This window comes from Schistocerca nitens, chromosome 1 (assembly GCF_023898315.1).
Source record: "Schistocerca nitens isolate TAMUIC-IGC-003100 chromosome 1, iqSchNite1.1, whole genome shotgun sequence".
NCBI lineage: Eukaryota > Metazoa > Arthropoda > Insecta > Orthoptera > Acrididae > Schistocerca > Schistocerca nitens.
This window is the reverse complement of record NC_064614.1, coordinates 316733191-316758250: the sequence shown is the minus strand read 5'-3', so window position 1 is coordinate 316758250 and position 25060 is coordinate 316733191. Positions and strand designations below refer to the sequence as shown.

General features: G+C 44.8%; 1 protein-coding gene across 1 annotated transcript in view; it reads left to right on the top strand.

Moving 5' to 3' along the window:
- Positions 1-25060, top strand: part of LOC126244898 (discoidin domain-containing receptor 2-like) — a 215222-nt gene that overhangs the window by 176462 nt on the left and 13700 nt on the right. Inside the window, exons 12-15 of the mRNA XM_049948277.1 lie at positions 2667-2833; positions 8586-8708; positions 17722-17831; positions 21541-21735. Coding sequence (XP_049804234.1) covers positions 2667-2833; positions 8586-8708; positions 17722-17831; positions 21541-21735 — 595 coding nt within the window. The remainder of the gene's footprint in view (positions 1-2666; positions 2834-8585; positions 8709-17721; positions 17832-21540; positions 21736-25060) is intronic.

The following is a 25060-nucleotide window of genomic DNA, read 5'->3' as shown; positions in this document are numbered from 1 at the left end:
CATATATATGGCTACATACGTTATTATGTGGACGTAATCAACATTTTACCATATCTAAACAAGCAAGATAAAAGTTGTATAGAAAAGAATAATTTTTCCCCATGTCAGTGGTCTGAAAAATTTTCGGCATGATAGCGAAAACGAGAATTAATGTTTTAAAAATCTTTTATTTTTCGACATACTCTCCAGTCAATCCAGTGGAGTTGTTCCATTTGTGTTGTCCCTCTGGAAGTGCTTAAATAATCGTATATAGCTGTAATCGATTATTGTTTGAACAAAAAACGCAAACTAGCAAGGGAGACTTACTGTATTTGGAAAAGATGGAAGTGTGACAGAGTCACAGCTGGGAATTAGGGCGGATTTTCCGGCACTGCCTTGAAGAAAGATTTTTTTCTGTTAACCTTTTCCTTTTCTGAATATTTGCATCCTTGTATCTAATACGTTTCGAATAATATCCCCAAATTATGCAATTAACAGTGAAAGTTGTTGAGCGGTGTGTCCCAGATCAGACCCAAACAGAGCAATGCTCATTATATGACAAATCTTTGCCCATACAAGATGAGCGAGGGCGATGCTCGTTCATTTCTCTGAATTCTCTATATGACTGATCGTTGAGTTTGGCCATTGTAAACAACTGAAACACTATCACAGTAGGAACAACAAATTGGTTGTGCATCAAGTTATATTTATGTTTAGTGGGTCGCCATACCATAGAAAAGTTGTTGGACATTGTAAAGGATCTTAGAATCTAAGTCAAGACTAAGACTGGCAGATATTTATATGCTATAATTACTGATGTAAATCACAATAAAATTATCAGAGAAAAAAAGGTTCTAAAGCTCAGGTCCAATTTAAAAGATTACTATAGAACTTTGGAATGGTACCAAAAGGTGTGGAAGACTGTAAAGAGAAAATGCAACAAGATCTGCTCATCTGTGGACCTCGAGAAATAAAAGCCAACGATATAACAGTATGCCACAAATTATAACCAAACTAAACAACACAAATTGTATCACAGAATAATCAAGTAACGAACTGCTCAGAATGTAGATAGGGATACCGCAGTTTGTGACACTTAAATTTCTCCAAATCAGCAAGTGTGTGCCAATTACCACCAGAGGGCGGCTTGAGATGACTCTCTCAGTAGTGGCCAGGAGCCAAATGCCCATAATCCAAGTACGTAGGTCTCCACAGTCTACTGTCAGAGAACGCCTCGTGGAGGGAGTGAGTCAGTGCAGTTTCCAATCTTGTGGACAACAAATTCGCTTATTTCACAAAAAAAGATAAAACATGAGGAACGCAGCAGAAACCTCCCACTCTTATCATACAAAACGTACATTAACAAACAGAATGTTGGTACCAGCTTGATGAGTATTTCCTCGTTGGACAAGCTTCACACCAAGTGCAGTGGCGTCGTAACTCAAACAAAAATTTTGAACTGAATGGAACTATCTTCCTCATACTGGCCTGAGGTGTGTCGCAGAGACTTGGCCTTTAATGTTCATGCAGGAAAGACAAAAAAGTCAAACACAGTTATGCTGTAGGGACATCTGTGACGACGTGACGCCCCTTGCCTATAGCTAGGCCGATATTATGTCCAAAATAGCACGAAGCTGGTGGTAGCGTCATTTCCACTAAAACTGTCCCTCCCGCACTTCTAGTACTGACATTCATCGACTGCCTTCTGCCAACGACACGACCCTGAGACCACACTGGTAATGCACAGTCCCAGTGCGAAAAATGCAAAACTTTTCTCCCGAGCACACAAGCCCAGTACTCAGAAAATCACAGTCGTGAAGTACGAGCAGTTACAGAGAAATGAAACAGCATGACATAGTGACACGTAATGCTCACAACAGAATTTTTTTGACATGACCTTTTTCACTGATGACATCTTGTCTCCTTGGGAACTGAAGAACCACCTTGGTTGAATTGTTTCTATTGTTTTTTGGTTACGTGTGCAGTAGTGAATCTGTGTTTAGTCCATTGTCACATACCGACCTAGAAAATCATTCTTGTTTTTCGAAAAATAAGCCAAATACTCCGCGGAAGTTGTCGTGCTGTCGGCAGGAAGGGCACCCATCTTACACAAAACCTCTGCGTTGGAGTTCATCATGGAAAATATGGCCAGAACTTTCATTGAAATCCCTGTAACTTTGACAATTTTGCGCACCTTCATGCGCCGATCTTTGAAGAGTAAGTGGTTCAAATTCGCGACGATATTTGGCGTGGTTGGGCTTTTCAGGCTTTCTTCACGTGGATGATAACCTTGGACACTTTAATGACATCGTTTGAATTTGACAGCCTACTTGTTGCAACTGAAGAGTCACTGTAAGCAATAATGATTCTCGAATGAATTTCAGTTCATCACGGCGTAACACTTGATTTTCACCAATCAGGAGAACTCTGCAGCAACTGCTGGGTGGAATAACTTGTAATTGCACACCAACTCTGGAAAAGAAAATCTCACATCTACTGCCGCCATCTACGAGCGAGGCCGAGAACTTTTCAGATCATCCTCGTAGTATACAGAACGTAGGTCGGAAAGAGTAATTCCTGTCCCAACCGCCTGACTTGGTCTCCGTCGTGGGTAGCCATTACACACTGACTAATCGCGGACTTCTCGCAGCCGATCTGTAGCGCCACTGTGCCTCTGTGTTCGGCAGAGACGTCGCACGAGTACGCGGTGCCGGAGCAGGGCGGGCTGTCGCTGCCGCCGTTCCTGGCGACGCCGCCGCCCGCGCGCAGCGACCGCCACACGCCGGCCGCCTCCTCCACCAGCCGGAGCACCACCTCCACCGCCACCAAGTCGGACAGCTCAGCCAGCAACAAGGTCGGTACCCTCTCAGTCAGCTCCCCCTCACGCACGAATAACAACAAAATACGCCACTGGCAATTAAAATTGCTACACCAAGAAGAAATGCAGATGATAAACGGTTATTCATTGGACAAATATATTATACTAGAACTGACATGTCATTACATTATCACGCAATTTGGGTGCATAGATCCTGAGAAATACCAAGAACAACCACCTCTGGCCGTAATAACGGCCATGATACGCCTGGGCATTGAGTCAAACAGAGCTTGGATGGCGTGTACAGGTACAGCTGCCCATGCAGCTTCAACACGATACCACAGTTCATCAAGAGAAGTGACTGGCGTATCGTGACGAGCCAGTTGCTCGGCCACCACTGACCAGACGTTTTCAATTGGTGAGAGATCTGGAGAATGTGCTGGCCAGGGCAGTACATTCTAGGCGCGTCAGTCTCGAACCGCGCGACCACTAGGGTCGCAGGTTCAAATCCTGCCTCGGGCATGGATGTGTGTGATGTCCTTAGGTTAGTTAGGTTTAAGTAGTTCGAAGTTCTAGGGGACTGATGACCTCAGATGTTAAGTCCCATAGTGCTCAGAGCCATTTTTTCTGTGCAGCGACGAACTGTGATGTAACAGTTCTGACGCCCTCTACACCTTATTCAGCGTCTCATGATTCCACTGGTAGTTTCACCGTCTGCAGTACGAAATTCAACCACAGAATGCTGTCTTGTACGTACATCAGTGTCATCGATTTTCTAAGCTCAAACGATGCCACCGTCTGTTGACGTATGACGCTGTTACTGGAGTGGGCTTTAGAAAGAAGTCTGCAACAGTGCGCTTAATTCATGATTACTGCGTTACCAACTGAATGAGGGAAATCAAGGTGGCATTAATTTCTCACTGCGACACGTATTTACTGCTGGGACAGTGTCGTGTACAGAATTTATGTAGTTTAATTCAACGTACGATTGGAGCCTTGTCAGGACCGTCATTGAATTCAAATTTGACTGGATGGATGGACAGCGGACGGGGGAATGAAATATTTAATTTTTAGATTTTTTAGAAATTCCTATTGGCTGATATCGGGGGTGTAATAAGAGAGACGACTTAATTTGTGAAGTAGTCGAGATGAATCGCGACGACGGTATAGTCTCCCGTCACGCTGCCTGGCAGCAGTTTGCTGGCCTGCGGGCCGACGGTTTATGCGAGTCTGCGGCAGTAAACATAGCGATCGAAGGCACATGGCGCTCTGTGGAATCTCCGCCGCTACCCCTCACCGCAGGAGGAAAATATTACACTCAGTGGCCTCTGTACTAGCTGGATGGTGAACTCCGGTCTCTGAGCACGGAACTTCAGCGTGAATTTGCTTCCAGTCTGGGATCTCATTGTTCGTTTGTAATCAAAAATGTTCAAATGTGCGTGAAATCTTATGGGAGCTAACTGCTAAGGTCATCAGTCCCTAAGCTTACACACTACTTAACCTAAATTATCCTAAGGACAAACAGACACACCCATGCCCGAGGGAGGACTCGAACCTCCACCGGGATCAGCCGCACAGCTCCTGACTGCAGCGCCTGAGACCGCTCGGCTAATCCCACACGGCTTTTAGGTTATTAACCGTGGTCGGTAATGGCCATCTTCACAGCTGAGTAAAAACGTATTCAAGCGTGCCTGTTAGCCGGCCGGTGTGGCCGAGCGGTTCTAGGCGCTTCAGTCTCGAACCTCACGACCGCTACCGTCGCAGGTTCTAATCCTGCCTCGGGCATGGATGTGTGTGACGTCCTTAGCTTAGTTAGGTTTAAGTAGTTCTACGTTCTAGGGGATGGATGACCTCAGATGTTAAGTCCCATGGTGCTCAGAGCCATTTGAGCCATTTCGTGCCTTTTCGTTCCCGCCGTCTGTATCATGCATAAATTTCAATTAGGTAAAAGGCCTCCGTCAGCGTTCACATCATTAGGAAATATTTGTTTATGTGTCTTTCACGTTGGCATGTCCGAATAAAATCTTTTCGGATATTAAGTTGCTTCAGTTCGACTACACTATAGCTTTCAACAGCTGTCTCCCCCGTCGTCTCCAGGCGTAATTAGAAACAAAAACATTGACTATTGGTACTGACATGATGCTGTGTTTAAATAGGTGCGGTAGTGTTTCTGCTGTCTTTCAGAGAGGGCCACAATGACGCTTGCCCGGGAGTGCGTGTTGGGCAGCTCATAGCAGCTCCGAGTTGCCGCGATACCGAGTAACGTGAGGCGGCGCGTATGGCTGGCGTCTTCTTTGGGACAGTCATCCGTGCCTCCCCACAGGAGTGAAGCTTTCGTCTTCGCTTTTACAAGATATCCAAAGCCCACACCCCATCCGCTACCAAGTATGTTTCCCAGGTCTCTGCTGAAATTGTAGTGGTTAATTCTAATCTCGGTCGCTTCCCTGATAATGTAGTCCCAATATGATGACGCTTGAGCAAAGACGCCAGTCTTACCACATTTTATTTTGGGCCGTTACCCCAGAATGGCAATTTCTAAAGCTCCCGTTGTTTAATGTGTTACGTATGCTCAACGCAGCAGTATGCAACAGTTCGAAAGTCTGTTCTGTATACATGCTATGGCATTCAAAGGTGACACCATGCCCACCGGACACTAGAAGTCTACGTCATCTTTAACAAGGCGTAGCATATCTCGTATCTTGAAGGCGGACCAGAACCCCGGCCTCAGCGCATGTCCCTGAAGTGCGCATCCTCTCTTGCTGATTGTTGCCTCACAGTACGGAAGGAATCCAACCGGCTAGGCCTCTTTTGGCTATTCACGAGGCCTTCGTCGTTGGCACGTGAAAGCGTTTGCTATGTCATCCTTGCTCTAACCATTCTCTAAAAAATGGTTCAAATGGCTCTGAGCACTATGGGACTTAACATCTTAGGTTATCAGTCCCCCAGAACTTAGAACTAGTTAAACCTAACTAACCTAAGGACATCACACACATCCATGCCCGAGGCAGGATTCGAACCTGCGACCGTAGCAGTCGCGCGGCTCCGGACTGCGCGCCTAGAACCGCGAGACCACCGCGGCCGGCTAACCATTCTCTCTGAACACGCGGCTCAGCTCGTCCATTTCACATTGTAGATGGTCACCACCAGAAATAATCTTTTCTCTGTATACTAGAGTGTTCAGGACCACTTTCTTGTGTAGAGGATTGTGAAAACTACTTCGTTCAAGTACTAATCAGTGTGCGTTGGTCTCCTGTACGCCTCATGCCTTCCACTCAACTAAAAGATTCAGCAACTGTAGCTTGTCACTCCTCACCATCTCGACAGTACATTTAATGTTTACATAGTCAGCATCTATCTGATGGACGCATTGTTGCAGTACATTACAACCGCGAGGTCGTATCAGCAAGGTGTCGTCAATTTACCATAGAAATCAAGAAGGACGCAACGTCGCAGAGTTCAGAGCTTGCTCCTCACCGTGCTCCATGGAGATGTTCACTGCGGCCGGGAACAGTGGGATCACGTCACCATGTCATCCGCCATTTCATAATTATTTACATATTTCTATTTATGAACCTTTTGTCATTTACCGCAATGGTGTCAAAAAGGAAACTGACAGATCGCCACGAGAGGGCAATACCTTATCAGAATACGCCCGCTTAACATAACAATTGCTTCCCTCACATAAGCTATTGATTTTATAGTCTCTGTTGTGATTTTGTTCCTGGAAGTGGAAACAGGAAATGAAATGCTCTAGAAATATTTTCAGATGGTTCAAATGGCTCTGAGCGCTATGGGACTTAACATCTGAGGTCATCAGTCCCCTAGAACTTAGAACTACTGAAACCTAACTAACCTAAGAACATCACACTCATCCATGCCCGAGGCAGGATTCGAACCTGCGACCGTAGCGGTCGCGCGGTTCCAGACTGAAGCACCTAGAACCGCTCGGCCACACTGGCCGGCTAGAAATATTTCATGCGGTTTATATATTTGCTGCGTGCACTGATAGGCATTTGTAAAATGATCACCGAAATCCGTTGTCTGTCACCTAGTACATGTACCTCATTTATCAAAATTGACACCACGTATCATCGAGAACTGTGGGAGAAATGCGTTTTGGCACTTGCAGTAAGTGTCTTTAAAATATTAACTGGCAATATAAATGCTGGCAGCCAGTTCATCACTTCATATACAAAGTACTTAAAAATTTACAGGGGGAGCATAAAGTTTTTCCTGTGAAAACAAAAAATTATTTCTTAGGAACTATGCTAGATACAGCTATGCAGTTTGTTGGAAACGCCAGATTAGATCAGAAATATTTTTGTGGATACACTTCTACGTGTGCTACGTTTTGTAGTCCATAGAACGTCAAGGAGATACTCAGATTTTTTGCATGTCTTTGGCAATATCTCTTGCCGTACCGCCTGTACTGCATCTCGTATTCATGCCGTAAGAGTTTGTACACCAGGAACTGGTGAACTGAACGCTTGATTCTTAGCGACTCTCACAAAAAATGCCATATGTCTGGTGAATGTGGTGGCCATGATACTGGACCGTGTCTACCGATACATTTGTCCGGAAAGGTTTCATCGAAGAACTGGCGAGCAATTAACTCCAGTGTGGCAATGCACCATCTTGTGGAAACACAACCAATGACTGAAATTCTTGTCATTGAGGTATCAGTGCGCATGTAGAAGTGTATCCGTTAAAACTTCGTGTGTTAACTTAACATTTAGAGAAACCTGCTTATCTCCATCTAGCATAGTTCCTTAGTTAAACGTTTTTATTCCCAGGGAAAGACTTTAACGAGTATTTGTTTGCTTCATTCGTAATTTTTATCATCAGTAGCGACACCTCTGAGCAAAAGATGTCAATCCGTTCCTCGATTCTATGAATCAGACGTTGTTAAACGATCGGATGACGTAGTACCTAATTTATTGATCTCTACTACATCTCACAGCGTTACTTTGCACAACAGAATGTGACACTACAGCATAAGTGTTGTAACCAGAAAAGGATTTTCTGATCGGTGTGCCAGACATAATAGATTCTGAAATGCCACAACAGAACAGTGACCGTTCCTTGCAGCAACACTAAAACTAGTTTAGTTTTCTCCATGGATTGGGAACATTTGATGTATTAGGTTCGTGTTGGCGCAAAATCGGCTTTTTTAAAAAGTGGCTCTGTTAATAAATGATCATAGCTACGCCTCTTGTCTCCTTTCATCTACGCAAATGTAATACGACGTTCTTAACGAAGTGACACTGCGACCAAGATGATATTACACTAGATAAAAGAATTATAAATAAGATCGTAATAATAAACATAATTTCAACCACCAAATACGCCACTTTCACAATTGCCAGATTGTTACTGCCCGCCCCCTGGGAATGATATTCTAATAAACGGCGAAGCTAGTTCCGTTCGTGAGTTACTGTCGTGGTCTAAGCATGGTGAAACCAAGTGTATGCGACAAGGACCTCTACGTGTCACTGGCCCAGTTAAATACAGTAACCTGATGAAGGACACTTGCAAAAGAGTCTGAAACGTGGGTCTACGAACCAGTGACATATCGGGAAAAGTTGTACTGAACAATATTTTCTGGTATTTAAAAAGATATTACCAATTAGTACTGTAGAGCGCATTTAAAGACTCTAAGGACTCTATGGAAATCCAGACTAAAAATGAATGGTAATAACGTTGTCAGAGAGTATCTTACGTTTACATCACATGGTCTTTGTGCCGTGAGGTGGTGTTCTTCTCGCTCACGCTGTACTTTCGCCTACAGTCCAGCAACCTTCAGGAGGCACTGGCGGCGCTCAAGATGCGGCTACAGCAGGCCACTCTGCCGGAGTTCCCCAGGCACAGGTTGCGCATGATCTCCAGGATATCCGACGGCGCCTTTGGAACCGTAAGTACTCCACTGTAAGACTTTATCTTAATACCATAGATATCATTGCTACAAACATCATGCATAACTATGTTTTACTCACTGCAGTGGGTAATGCTTCTGTGTATGATCCGTACTTGAAAAATGCAGAAGGGCTATACACTGATGAGCAAAATATTAGACCCCTGTCCACCGCAGAACCGAATGCCAGATGGCATCGCACACGTGACGTGCTAACGAGTACGGGCGAACGGAGATCAATTATACACTCATGCTCATAAATTAAGGATAATTGCTGAATATGGTGCCACACAACGTGGCACTACACAAAACTGGCGCTAATAGCATCGGCAAATAGAGAACACAAATTACACAGATCTGTAAGTCCACGGTATTGGTGATAAGTTGAGAAAACCGTCCCGAAACACATGTGCTACAAAACGCCACTGTTTCCTGCGCATCTATATGGGATATGATCACCGTGCACACGTACACAGGCTGTACAATGGGTTGGCATACTCTGGATCAGGTGGTCGAGCAGCTGCTGGGGTGTAGCCTCCCACTCTTGCACCAGTGCCTGTCGGAGCTCCTGAAGTGTCGTAGGTGTTTGAAGAAATGCAGCGATACGTCGACGGAGAGCATCCCAGACGTGCTCGATGGGGTTTAGGTCTGGAGAACAGGCAGGCCACTCCACTCGCCTGATATCTTCTGTTTCAAGGTACTCCACCACGATGGCAGCTTATTGGGGCCGTGCTTTATCATCCATCAGGAGGAAGGTGGGACCCAATGCACCCCTGAAAAGGCGGAGTTACCGGTGCAAAAAGACGTCCCGATACACCTGACCTATTACAGTTCCTCTGTCAAAGACATGTAGGGGTGTATGTGCACCAGTTATAATCCCATCCCACACCATCAAACCACGACCTCCATACAGGTCCCTTTCAAGGACACTAAGGGGTTGGTATCCAGTTCCTGATTCACGCCAGACGGAAACCCGGCGAGAATCACTGTTCAAACTTTACCTGGACTCGTCTGTGAACATAACCTGGTACCACTGTTCCAATGACCATGTACTGTGTTCTTGACACCAGGCTTTGCGGGCTCTCCTGTGATCTGGGATCAGTGGAATGCACCTTACAGGTCCCCGGGCGAATAAACCATGTCTGTTCAGTCGTCTGTAGACTGTGTGTCAGGAGACAACTGTTCCAGTGGCTGAGGTAAGGTCCCGAGCAAGGCTACCTGCAGTAATTCGTGGTCGTCTGTGGGCACTGATGGTGAATATCGGTGTTCTTGTGGTGTTGTACACTATGGACGTCCCGTACTGTAGCGCCTGGACGCGTTTCCTGTCTGCTGGAATCGTTGACATAATCGTGAGATCACACTTTGTGGCACACGGAGGGTCCGTGCTACGACCTGATGTGTTTGACCAGACTCCAGTCGGCCTAGTATTCTACCTCTCATGACGTCATTAATATGTGTTCTTTGAGCCATTTTCAACACACAGTCACCATTAGCACGTCTGGAAACGTCTGCACACTTACTCGCTGCACAGTACTCTGACATGCACCAACACACCTCTGCATATGTGGACAGCTGCCAGCGCCACCGTGCGACGATCGCCGGGCAAATGTACGGCATGGTCATACCCCGAGGTGATTTAAACCCGCAAACCGTCCACCAGAGTTTGTTTCACCACGTATCAGCATCATCTTTAATTTATGAGCATGAGTGTAGCTACGATACGAGCTACGAAAGGAGAAAACCACTGACGTAAACGACTTCGTGTTTACCTGAGATCGTCAGTGAACGCAGGTGGCGATATTCTATATTTGAATTTCTAGTATCCTTTTGGAACGCTTCAATGCCTAGATAGCAAGTGCTGAGCATTCTGTACAATGTCGAATATGTGTCAAGTTCTGCGATTATGAGTCTGAAGATGGTAACTTAACTGGATGAAACCGGTTAAATATATAATAAAACTTTCCATTTAGACATAAAGTGCTGTAAAAGGATACTAGACTGTCAAATACGCGTCTTTTACAATTGGCAGACTGTTACTGCCCGCCGCCTGGGAATGATAGTCCCGGAAACGGCGAAGCTAGCTGCGTTCGCCAGCTGCGGCCGTAAGCGGCTATGGAAAGTGGTAGAATCATGGTGAACCCACGTGTGTGCGACAAGGTGTTGGCTTTCCACATTTTTTTTTATTACATCCTGTCCTGATTAGCCTTTATCTAGGTTAACAGCTGCTAGAAACATGCACCGCACCTCGGACGCAGACCAGTGACAGCAGTATTATGATGTGAGCGGCATTCACCTGGACTTGCGTGAAGCTTGTGGTAGAAAACGAAGGTACAATGACTGCTGCGGACTACTTTAACGCTACTGCAAAACACCTCCATCCCTTCATCATTGATGCCTTCCCTGACGGCGTTGGCATCCTCCAGCAGGATAAATGAAGGAAGTAAGTAATACGGGGGGTTAACGTCCTGTCGACATCGACGTCATTACAGGCGGAGTACGAGCTCTGTTCGTTTCGAAGATGGGGAAGGAAATCGGCCATGCCCTTCTAAAGCAACATTCGCGCCATTTGCGTGGAGTGAGTGAGATCATGGAAAACATCAGATGGCCAGATGAGAATCCAGCTGCATAACTGACTGTGTCACAAAGCGAGAATCGGAATACAGTGGTTCGAGATGCATGATAGTGAACTAACGCTGATTTCTTGGCCACCAAATTCGACTTATCCGAACGCAACGAGTATCTCTGGAGACCAGCTCCATACCTAATGAACGTGTGTTGTGTGACCTGTGTGTAGACGTTTGGTGCCAAATACTTCAGAAATCTGCCAAGGGCTTGACGAAATCATGCCAAGTAGACTTGCTGCTGTACAGTGCTCCAGAGGAGGAGCAATAGGCTTCACGAATTCATGCCAAGGAAACTCGCTGCTCTATGGCGTCCAGGGGAGGAACAACAAGCTTGACGAATTCATGCCAAGTATACTCGCTGCTGTATGGCGTTCCAGAAGAGGACCAATAGGCTTGACGAATTCATGCCAAGTAGACTTGCTGCTGTACAGCGCTCCAGAGGAGGAGCAATAAGCTTGACGAATTCACACCAAGTAGACTCGCTGCTGTATGGCGTTCCAGGGGAGGAGCAATAGGCTTGACGAATTCATGCCAAGTAGACTCGCTGCTGTATGGCGCTCCAGAGGAGGAGCAATAGGCTTGACGAATTCGTGCCAAGTAGACTCGCTGCTTATGGCACTACAGAGGAGGAGCAATAGGCCTGACGAATTCATGGCGTTCCAGGGGAGGAGCAATGAGCTTGACTAATTCATGCCAAGTAAACTCCCTGCTGTATGGTGTCCAGAGTAGGAGCAGTAAGCTTGACGAATTCATGCCAAGTAGACACGTTGCTGTATGGCGTTCCAGGGGAGAAGCAATAGGCTTGACGCATTCATGCCAAGTAGACTCGCTGCTGCATGGCGCTCCAGGGGAGGAGCAATATGCTTGCCGAATTCATGCCAAGTAGACTCGCTGATGTATGGCGTTCCAGGGGAGGAGAAATAGGCTTGACGAATTCATGCCTAGTAGACTCGCTGCTGTATGGCGCTCCAGAGGAGGAGCAATAGGCTTCACGAATTCATGCCTAGTAGACTCGCTGCTGTATGGCGCTCCAGAGGAGGAACAATAAGCTTGACGAATTCATGCCAAGTAGACTCGCTGCTGTATGGAGTTCCAGGGGAGGAGCAATAGGCTTGACGAATTCATGCCAAGTAGACTTGTTACTGTATGGCGCTCCAGAGGAGGGGCAGTAGGCTTGACAAATTCATGCATAGTAGACTCGCTGGTGTATGGCGCTCCAGAGGAGGAGCAATAGGCTTGACGAATTCATGCCATGTAACTCGCTGCTGTATGTCGCTCCAGAGAAGCAGCAATAGGCTTGACGAATTCATGCCAATTAGACTCGCTACTGTATGGCATTCCAGGGGAGGACCAATAAGCTTGACGAATTCATGCCAAGTAGACTCGCTGCTTTATGGCGTTCCACGGGAGCAGCAATAGGCTTGACGAATTCATGCCAAGTAGACTCGTTACTGTATGGCGCTCCAGAGGAGGAGCCATAGGCTGGACTAATTCATGCGAAGTAGACTCGCTGCTGTATGTTACTCCAGAGGAGGAGCAATAGGCTTGAGGAATTCATGCCAAGTAGACTTGCTGCTGTATGGTGTTCCAGGGGAGGAGCAATAGGCTTGATGATTTCATGCCAAGTAGACTCGGTTCTGTATGGGACTCCAGAGGAGGAGCAATAGGCTTGACGAATTCATGCCAAGTATACTCGCTGCTGTATGGTGTTCCAGAGGAGGAGCAATGAGCTTGACTAATTCATGCCAAGTAGAGTCACTGCTGTATGGCGTTCCAAGGGAGGAGGAATAGGCTTGACGAATTCATGCCAAATATACTCGCTGCTGTATGGCTCTCCAGAGGAGCAATAAGCTTGACGAATTCATGCCAAATAGACTCGCTGCTGTATGGCGTTCCAGGGGAGGAGCAATAGGCTTGAGGAATTCATGCCAAGTTGACACGCTGTTGTATGGCGCTCCTGAGGAGGAGCAATAGGCTTGACGAATTCATGCCAAGTAGACTTGCTGCAGTATGGCGCTCCAGAGGAGGAGCAATAAGCTTGACGAATTCATGCCAAGTAGACTCGCTGCTGTATGGTACTCCAGAGGAGGAGTAATAGGCTTGACGTATTCATGCCAAGTAGACTTGCTGCTCTATGGTGTTCCAGGGGAGGAGCAATAGGCTTGATGATTTCATGCCAAGTAGACTCGCTTCTGTATGGGACTCCAGAGGAGGAGCAATAGGCTTGACGAATTCATGCCTACTCACTGCTGTATGGTGTTCCAGAGGAGAAGCAATGAGCTTGACTAATTCATGCCAAGTAGAGTCACTGCTGTATGGCGTTCCAAGGGAGGAGGAATAGGCTTGACGAATTCATGCCAAATATACTCGCTGCTGTATGGCTCTCCAGAAGAGGAGCAATGAGCTTGACGAATTCATGCCAAGTAGACTCGCTGCTGTATGGCGTTCCAGGGGAGGAGGAATAGGCTTGAGGAATTCATGCCAAGTTGACTCGCTGTTGTATGGCGTTCCTGAGGAGGAGCAATAGGCTTGGCGAATTCATGCCAAGTAGACTTGCTGCTGTATGGCGCTCCAGAGGAGGAGCCATAGGCTGGACTAATTCATGCGAAGTAGACTCGCTGCTGTATGTTACTCCAGAGGAGGAGCAATAGGCTTGAGGAATTCATGCCAAGTAGACTTGCTGCTGTATGGTGTTCCAGGGGAGGAGCAATAGGCTTGATGATTTCATGCCAAGTAGACTCGGTTCTGTATGGGACTCCAGAGGAGGAGCAATAGGCTTGACGAATTCATGCCAAGTATACTCGCTGCTGTATGGTGTTCCAGAAGAGGAGCAATGAGCTTGACTAATTCATGCCAAGTAGAGTCACTGCTGTATGGCGTTCCAAGGGAGTAGGAATAGGCTTGACGAATTCATGCCAAATATACTCGCTGCTGTATGGCGCTCCAGAGGAGGAGCAATAAGCTTGACGAATTCATGTCAAGTAGACTCGCTGATGTATGGCGTTCCAGGGGAGGAGCAGTAAGCTTGACTAATTCGTGCCAAGTATACTCGCTGCTGTATGGTGTTCCAGAAGAGGAGCAATGAGCTTGACTAATTCATGCCAAGTAGAGTCACTGCTGTATGGCGTTCCAAGGGAGTAGGAATAGGCTTGACGAATTCATGCCAAATATACTCGCTGCTGTATGGCGCTCCAGAGGAGGAGCAATAAGCTTGACGAATTCATGCCAAGTAGACTCGCTGCTGTATGGTACTCCAGAGGAGGAGTAATAGGCTTGACGAATTCATGCCAAGTAGACTTGCTGCTCTATGGTGTTCCAGGGGAGGAGCAATAGGCTTGATGATTTCATGCCAAGTAGACTCTCTTCTGTATGGGACTCCAGAGGAGGAGCAATAGGCTTGACGAATTCATGCCTACTCACTGCTGTATGGTGTTCCAGAGGAGAAGCAATGAGCTTGACTAATTCATGCCAAGTAGAGTCACTGCTGTATGGCGTTCCAAGGGAGGAGGAATAGGCTTGACGAATTCATGCCAAATATACTCGCTGCTGTATGGCTCTCCAGAAGAGGAGCAATGAGCTTGACGAATTCATGCCAAGTAGGCTCGCTGCTGTATGGCGTTCCAGGGGAGGAGGAATAGGCTTGAGGAATTCATGCCAAGTTGACTCGCTGTTGTATGGCGCTCCTGAGGAGGAGCAATAGGCTTGGCGAATTCATGCCAAGTAGACTTGCTGCTGTATGGCGCTCCAGAGGAGGAGCAATAAGCTTGACGAATTCATGCCAAGTAGACTCGCTGCTGTATGGCGTTCCAGGGGAGGAGCAATAGGCCTGATGAATTCATGCCAAGTAGACTTGCTGCTGTATGGTGTTCCAGGGGAGGAGCAATAGGCTTGATGATTTCATGCCAAGTAGACTCACTTCTGTATGGGACTCCAGAGGAGGAGCAATAGGCTTGACGAATTCATGCCAAGTATACTCGCTGCTGTATGGTGTTCCAGAAGAGGAGCAATGAGCTTGACTAATTCATGCCAAGTAGAGTCACTGCTGTATGGCGTTCCAAGGGAGTAGGAATAGGCTTGACGAATTCATGCCAAATATACTCGCTGCTGTATGGCGCTCCAGAGGAGGAGCAATAAGCTTGACGAATTCATGTCAAGTAGACTCGCTGATGTATGGCGTTCCAGGGGAGGAGCAGTAAGCTTGACTAATTCGTGCCAAGTAGACTAGCTGCTGTACTGCGTGCCAGGGGAGGTGCAATAGGTTATCACCAAGACAGTCACATTGTTTAGGCTCATCAGTGTATATATTGCGGCCGTCTTCTCAATTTAGTTTTCATACGTGGCAGTGGCTAGTATTTAAGGTACCGGAATTAGAAATTTTCTCTAGCTTTAACTAGACCATAGATTTAATTCAAATTTTTGAGCTATAAAACTCAATGAAATTATTAGTAGCCAACAAGACAGTAATCTGCTCCATGAAACGTGTACAAATAGCACTGATCGCCAAAAGGCGCGCCGGACTCCTTGGTCTAGCGGTTCTAGGCGCTCAGTCCGGAACCGCGCGGCTGCTACGGTTGCCGGTTCGATTCCTGCCTCGTGCATGGATGTGTGTGATGTCCTTAGGTTAGTTAGGTTTAAGTAGTTCTAAGTTCTAGGGGACTGATGACCACAGATGTTGAGTCCCGTAGTGCTCAGAGCCATTTTTTTGTTCCAAAAGTCGAGCTTCAAATCAATACTTCAAACATGAATGACGACGCTCTCTAATTAATATCAAAGACTCACAACCTTCTACTTCGTTCCAAACGTAAAGCAGCTTTGGCAGCCACTGTTACTGTTAGGAAGTTTTGTCACACTTCTCCATTAACATGACGTAAGGTATTTCATAGAACGCGATCACATATTCAGTCACCGTTATTAGATGATTTTTATTTATAGCAACGTAATAGATTTACAAGAAAACAGCGCACCTCAGATATCATTAAATTAAATTTAAGTCCGTGAAGTGTTGTATGTACGTAAAAAGCAGAATACAGATGTCCGCCGTGTGGTGGGTTGCGAGTCTCAGCGACACGCGTAGTCGTAAGTGAACACATCAGAGTGGTATCCGAGCCCCCCCCCCCCTCGGGGCAGACTGATATTTTCAATAGCTACAGGTGCAGTAATCTGGTTGACTGACAGATATGGCCTTGTACCATCAGCCGACATTTCGTTGATGTGTTGGTACTGCGAACGTCTGAAAGCAGTATGAACAACGGTAGTTACATGGCTTGGATAAAAATATGGAAACACCGCGAGAAATGCATGCTTGAAGATAATTGTAGATACCGGACAAGTATGCAGGTTACGCTTTTGTATATGACAATATATGACAACAAACGGCACCTGTTTAATGTTCTAAGCTCGTTGCAAGTGTCAGTTGCGGTCAGAAAAGTGTTCTGTGCAGTTGGGGAAGCACTATGTCACAGCTAACTGGTTTCGAACGCTGCAGATTATTGGTGCTCGTATGGCGGATGCTTCCGTAACCTAGGTACCCGAAGTGTTTGGTGTTTCAAGAAGTACAGTGTCGAATATTTATACAGTATACAGAGAAAGCACAAAAGCATCATCCGCTGTCACAACGCTAAGTAAGTCTCGTGTGATCGTGACGGTCTGTGATCGATGACGACTGCGACGAAAAACAAGGGAACGACAGCTGCAAAAGTCACAGCAGAGTTTAAAATCACACTCGCGAATCCTCTCAGCACCACAGCAACATGACAGGAGCTCCATAAGGAGGGAATTTTACGACGAACTGGAATTCCAAAATTGCTCGTCAGTGATGCAAATGCACATAACAGGAAAATATGGTACCGGAACCATAAAATCTGGACTATGGAGCAATGAAAGGGAGTCATTTGGTCGGATTAGTCTTATTTCACAGTGTTTCATACTTCTGGCCGACCTTACCTTCCAAGAGCGAAACATAGCATGATGTGGTGATCAGTTAGGCAGCCACATCATGGTATTCCATGGGCCCAAGACTTACTCTGTAGGATCACGTAAATGCCAAGGATTATGTGACCATTTCGGCTGGTCAGGTAAATCTGATGAATGTCAACGGTTTCATTATACCGTATTATGAACGGTAATGCGTTTTGTTTTTGGTGTTTCCATAGTTTCGTCTATCCTTTATATCTCTATTGTATAAGCATGGAGAGCTCCACCAAACCAATCTTCGGACTGAAGACCACAACAACAATTAAGATGAATTCACAGCTCACGTAACTAGAGGCTGAAGTAGTGTAGTCTGCGAAACTTCTGTGGATATCATAATTTCAGCGTGTGGCTGGATTCCATGAGAGTCGTCGCTGCACGGCGTGTTCTAATTTTAGCGCCTTGACGTTGGCCGGCAGGTGTACGTGGCGGAGGCCGACGGCATCATGGAATTTGGCGGCGCTCCGACTCTCGGCAAGCGGCTGGTCGCCGTCAAGTCGCTGCCCATCGGAGCGGCCGAGAAGTCCAGGTAAGTGAGGGGCATCGCACCGTGGCCATTGGGGGTTGTCACGCTGCTCACTTACTGAACAAGTGGAACGTAATGTACTGTTGATGGGCTTTTCTAGCTCTCGTCTCTGAATTTTCTGTAAAACTGATTGACCAGACTGCTACGACATTACCTGGGATGCATGGCACTTTATAACCTCGCTTACAGTAAAATGCTTCTAAATTTACGCCTGCACTCATGAGCTACCGAGCATTCTGTGATGAGAAATAAGGGGGGCACTCATTAAGTAATGCAACAATTTTTTTTAAAGATGATTGATTTTAGTTAGGATTCCAATACATCGTATTGCTCCTCACTTTTTTTACTCCAAAACCATATATTTTAACGTAATCACATAATTACTGGAAGAGTCTATATGCCCGCATGGTACCACTCTATCTGTCGACATCCAAGCCCAGGTCTTGCTGCATCCCAATCATCGACATAGTACTTCCCTGAGAGCTACTCCTCCATTGGGACAGACACGTGGAAGTCGGAAGTTGCGATATCCGGACTGTAGGGTGGATGAGGAAGAACAGTCCAGTGGAGTTTTGTGAGCTCCTCTCGGCTGTATAGATTTGTGTGCGGCCTGGTATTGTCAAGGAGGAGAGTTCGTTTTCATTTTTGAGGTGGATAACACGCTTACGTCGATTCTTCAATTTCCTGAGGCTAGCACAGTACACTTACAATTTGATCGTTGCATCATGACGGGGGATATCAAACAGAATAACTTCTTAAGAGTCCCAGAAGACAATCGTCATTACTTTACCGGCTGAGGAAGCAATTTTGTTATTTTCTTCGGTGGAGAGTTGGCGTGGCGTCACTCTGTGGCCGAGCGACCGCTCCGGTCGCAGGTTCGAATCCTGCCTCGGGCATGGATGTGTGTGATGTCCTTAGGTTAGTTAGGTTTAATTAGTTCTAAGTTCTAGGCGACTGATGACCTCAGAAGTTAAATCGCATAGTGCTCAGAGCCATTTTTTTCGTCACTCTGTGGATTGCCATTTTCTTTCCGATCCGATGTTATGAAACCATGTATCATTGCCTATGACGAAGTTCGACAAAAATTTGTCGTGATCAGACTCGTAACGCGCAGGCAATTCCGCATAGACCGTCCTTCGTTGCTCTATATGGTCTTCTGTTAGGTGGCGAGGAACCCAACGGGCCAACACCTTTCAGTACGTCAACTGATGGTCGAGTGTGTCAGCACCACCAACGGAGACGTCAGTTGTGCATCGAGTTGTTTGATTGTGATCCGTCGATCGCCTCTAGTGGTTCCCCACATTCCAACACTGCAGGAGTTACAGCTGTGTGAGGCCGACCGGCACGTGGAAGATCGGACAGGTCTCCGCGACCTTGTTGCGAGGTGGCACACGCCTCGCTTAACAACTCACCTTACTTTTGTTCACTGCCAAATCTCCATAGACATTCTCCAAGCACCTATGAGTATCTGCGAAGCACTGGTTCGCCAAAGGCAACTCAATGGCAACTACCTGCTTGGAACGCACCACCGTTACAGACGCCATTTTGAAAGCTCCGTATAGTTCCGCCACCTATCGCAACTTTATGAAATATAGGGGCTGAAGCGCGAATATTCCACAATTCCCTCAATAAATTCCGCATTCTTTCAACCGAAACTGACCGTGAAGAAAAACGTGTTATATTTCTTATTGAACGCCCCTTGAATATTTCCCTCTTACCGTTGGCTATTAGGAAGGAACAGAGTCCGCCCTTTACTGCACATTTCCGAATTAATCTAATTTTACGCGATATGCAAGTTCCATCATATTACGTTTCTTCTCTCTTATTGGAACATGGGATTTCTAAATGTTAAAATTCAGGCTCAGCGCCTTTCTTGTAGCGTATCTGCTAGTTTCTTGAGAATTTCTGTCCTGACTAAACACACCAGTAACGGAGCTCGTATGTATCCGTTGGATCTTTTTCATCTCTTCCGTTAATTCAGGTTGATGCAGTTTCCATTATCAGTCAAAAATGCTCAGTAATTGGATGGATGAACGAGCGTTTTTATAGCGACTTCTGTCTCGAGCGAATGACACTTGCTTAGCAATCTCCCAGTCAGTTTCATTCTGACGTATGACTTTCCCACTGCTATATTTAGCAGGTCGTCCCATTACAAACCTCCCCGTTCGATGAAAGGAACGAGAAGTCAAAGGGAAAGCTGGTAAAGTGTCTGAAGATCTAAATTTGAACACGTGTAACTAGTGAATGCAGGGTTTATATTCGAATGTCAATAATGACATTTTATCCGGTCCCTAGTCAAGCGGCTGCGACTAACCATATATTTCAACGGAATTCCTGCTCATCCCCTTCATAAGCATTAATCTTTGCCAGGAATCGAAACGTATACTAGGTCAAAACAGTCGAATATATTTTCATAGAAGAAGAAGCTCGGAACAATACTACCATCGTAATACCAAAAACGAAAAAAATTACGAACGATGTATAATAATAACTTCCGGGTAAAAATGTAACGAGAAAACTGAATTTCGGTGTCTATTGAAAAAAGAAAAATATACTAAGAACTGAAGAAAGGTCTTCTCAGATTATGAAATTATTCATAAACAAAAACGAGGCAATGCACGGTAACTACAGAGGAAATACAGAGACAGCTCATTTATTAACAGTGTGTTCGACATTTTAAATACTGACGAGTTTAACATACAAACAACTGATATAAGCAAAAAATAAATAAAAATAAAAAAGTAAAACGAGTCAAATACAAAGAATTAATAATATCTTTGTGAAATTGTCATTATTTCATGACTTTTGTTCACATTAAACTACCGGAAGGTGAATACACTGGTAATAACTATGCAAATGTATGTTTGTAGTAATGGGAAATTATGATCAAGCAAAGCAGTGGAGGAAAGTGTCTGAACCAACTGAAATGATGCAGGAAATCTGAATTTTAACAGTATAAGATGACAATCACTGACACAGTGATGTACTATTAACGGTACCAATAATAAGAAACGTTGTGAAGGTTTTTGTTCGATGTCATCCTTATGTCCCTGGTACTGTTTGACGCCAGATGACAGAATATTCCTCACGAAAAACAAGGACACGATTTCCTAAGGAATCTTTAATAAGAAAGACTCAAATGTTGTTGAAAGGCGTATCCTAAACTCATAATCGGAGGTTTACTAGGACATGAGATGTCCTGCTTTCCAGTCAACCAGACATCCTAGTAAACCATTCATCCTAATAAGCCGTCGTTATTTTTCCGAAAGCTGTTAAGAGTGAGCCGATTATTTACAGGAATCTTCTCGAAGTCAGATAACTCGAACCAAAGTTTAGTATTATTGAGGCACTTGATAAATCACTCAGTGGCAATAACACTGAATAAGGTGCCGCATTGGTTGTGATACAGGACTTTTCATTCCGGACGAGTGTCGCCCAGATTCACATCCGACCATAATTATTTGACGAGAGGAGGCGAATCGAATTTTGGTTCGTACAAAAATGCCGCTGCCAGTCCATGTCCAGCTGAAAAAGTGTGTTTTTCCTTTGCCATCGACCACATTTATGATTCCACTAAATCATATACTTGCTGCAATTTGAACATCTTAGTTGGTTACTTTTAAATAGTGGTTTAAATCAAGATGAAAATTCAGAAAACAGTCAGCCAGATCATTTCTCTGTCTCCAAATAATGAATCTTTTCTCATGGACAGACTAGATTTCATGCGGGACGCCCGAATCCTCTCGGCGCTAGACGAGCCGCACCTGTCGCGGGTGCTCGGCGTTTGCACGCTGGAAGAGCCGATGGGCGTCGTGCTCGAGTACCTCGACCACGGAGACCTCAACCTGTTCCTCAGGCAACACCACCACGAAGACGACCCGTACGTCACCGGCGCTAACACCATAAGGTGAGATCAGTGCATCACTTTTTCATCTCTCTGGCTTTCTCTTCCCCATTTTTCAGTTAAATCGATCATGTACCACGTAATAGGACATACATATTGATTACCGCAAATAGCGCTATGTCCAGAATCAGAACAAAAAACAAACCAAGCAAGACTCGTTCAGCTGCCGGGGGTACATTAACAACCATGATTGCCTTCCATATCACTTGGTTGTTACGAAGATATGATAAGCAGTATCTCTATTTTCCATAGCAGATTATATAATTTATTCGGTAATCCATTTCCTCTCCTCAAGTCTTTTGAAAGAGTACCAAAGTGAGCCATTCCCGTAATCCTTACGTTATTAAATACGTAATACAAAACTGACTTTCACTTGTATACTAATAAGCAGCACACATACGTGGGGTAAAGTAAATCGTCCAGTTGTGAAGTTGACAGTACGTAAATGAGAACGCAAGGAAAATGCCCTTAGGCCATTCCGTCAACTTCCTTTAGCTGAAGGTGTGTGTGAGTACAGTGTGCACCAACAAGGAGAAACTAAATAAGCTACTCATCTAAGGAGAACACGAAGTGGCCCTCACACGATGAATATTTAGTGCGCAATAATATCGTGTCAATATATTGTGTTGAAGTGCGAAGCCACGAGCTTCACAATATTACTGCGTAATATTTACGTCCGGGCAGCGTCAATTTGAGCTGTCTCATCGCAGCAAACATTTCGGCGTGTGATGATGTAGAACTTAACGTGTACTGAGATCGCAGTTGCTACGTACCGCAAAAAGGAGTAAGAGGATGCGGCGATGGGCATTCTACGCACGACCGTAATAACATGCTAAGAGAACTCGCCGCAGAGGTAAATAACTGTCGAAAATTTTTAAGGATGAATGAGGAATCTTTCAACTATTTGGTGAAACTCGTTACACCTTACGTACGCAAAACAGGTACTGTATATATACACCTCGGATTTTACTTTCCACAATGCTGGACGTGATCTATAGACCTGAAAAGAGTAAGGTACATTATTGTAGAGGATCGGTATGTAGAGCTATTGTGCATCTCTTTAATAAATAATTAAAACTTCTGAAATGAAGAGATAAGCTGTTACTGTGTTACTTCCATGTACTTTAACACTTCTGTCAAAAATTTCTGCAACTAGTTACTGAATACGTATTAAGTATGAGCTCAAACTACTTTCATGACTGTACTTCAGCAAATATTCCCTTTCATCTTTCTTGCTTCTTATTTATACAGAGGCGTTGTATCAACTGTTTACATGTCTGTGAATCACGAAGTCTGCACAGGAACTGCCGTATAGTGCATCACGCAACCCTTACACAGTACAATATATTTTGCAATACACTGAGCGAGTGTTAGTATTTTTAAAGCTCTGCAACCCCTACAACACATTGCGAAAACCGTCAATACCAGTCTCAGACGGTCAATAGTATTGCGCAGTTCTCATTATTATACAATAAATATCGAGCGTGTGAGGGCCCCTAAAGTTAGCAGAACAGTAATTGCAATGACATTTTCTTCGTTACATACGGATACATATAGTACAGCACCGTAGCACTTTTAAAACGTATGCTCCGAACAGCAAAGGCAGTCCTTGATTACACACTGCACCTTTATTACTATTTTCTTAGTGCATTTACCGTGCGTTTTTATTTATTTACTCTGAACTCCAGCAAGTGGATACGTTACACACCTGCGCACCTGCGCACCTGCACTGTGTACTAGTACAGGAGAGTGAAAGTCAATTTTGCGATACTTTTTTAACGAAGTGATGTTTCCGGGAATAATACGCTGTGATAAGAATAAACCTATAAATTGGTCCGGGGTAAGCTGTAATGCAATTCCTATCTAATCGTGCGATTAACTAATTTCGACTAAGCGTCGTTTCCAAGCACATCTGTAACATATGTATATCATGTCATTTTCAAAGCACTCTAAATTACAAGTAAAAAGTAGCCATATTACGTTATTTTACATATGGCTACTTTTTGAGTGTAATTTAGAGTGATTTGAAAATGACGTGAAATACAGATGTTACAAATGTGCTTGACAATGACGATTAGTAGAAATAAGCTAATCACACGATAAAATAAAAATCGCACTGTAGACTACTACTTACCATGTTTACGTTTATTAAGCATCCAGAGGCTGTAGATCCCCACAAATACAAAACGCTGTGATACGTTCTTGAGCTGTTATTGACCACAGAAAGTGGGTTTTTGAATAGATCATTTAGGGTGCTGTTTAAAAAAGACAAACGCGGTTTATATCTTCGTAAAAAATTCACGACATAAGCAGTCATGCTGACTAATTTCCTCCTGGTATCTAAATAGAATTTCCTGGTACATTTCTCATGTTGCTTCTGGACAACATCTTATTTCGGAAGCTCAGGTAAATGCGACACTCTATTCCCTTGCGATTCTTCTAGTACGGGATCGGCTATTTCAATACATGGAAAATTTTATTTTATTATTCACCTTCATGACAAGATGTCTAAGCCTAAAAACTGAATTAATAGAAGGGCAAGGTAAATAAATCATTTCCAAAAGCGTTCTGCAAAGGTTTGTAGAGGGTTTCTAGGACATCGCTGTGAGAACAGGAACTTTTGTTACGGGAAATGAAATTTACAACATGACAGGAGTAAGCGATTGCACAGACAATTCTCCAGTGGTTACAAGAGTGTGCCTGTACTTGTGTTGCTACATACAATGAGCCCTCTGTTCGGAGTCACCTCGCACGTCACTTAGAACAATTAATGAAGTTGCCTTCTCGCGGAGAAACACTCATGTGACGATGACGACTCATGAATGAGTGTCCCACGCACACTGTCTTGTGTGAAGTTCAATGTGTTGAAGGTCGCAACCAATGTCGTCAGGAGACCAGCATAGCTACAGTTCCAGCACTGAGAATATCACAGAAATGCGACTAAATTTTCGAAGACGTTATCATTGTCGTCAGTGTGAAAATATGCTATCCATTTAAAATTCTGAGTCTGTCACTATTTCAATTTACACGTCCATGTTTCTACTGATATTATTTCACGAATCAACTAGGAAAAAAACACTGAGAGACTCTCTGGCTTTGGTTTAAATATTGTAATTTACAAAGATACACCGCAAAATGGTCGTCCACAACGGCAGTTATGGAAACTTGTTATTTGTGCTGTTATCAGCTAGCTACAAATTCTACCACCTCTGTTAATTTATTCAATCTGTATATTGAGCAAGCAGTAAAGGAAACAAAAGAAAAATTTGGAGTAGGTATTAAAATCCAGGGAGAAGAAATAAAAACTTTGAGGTTCGCCGATGACATT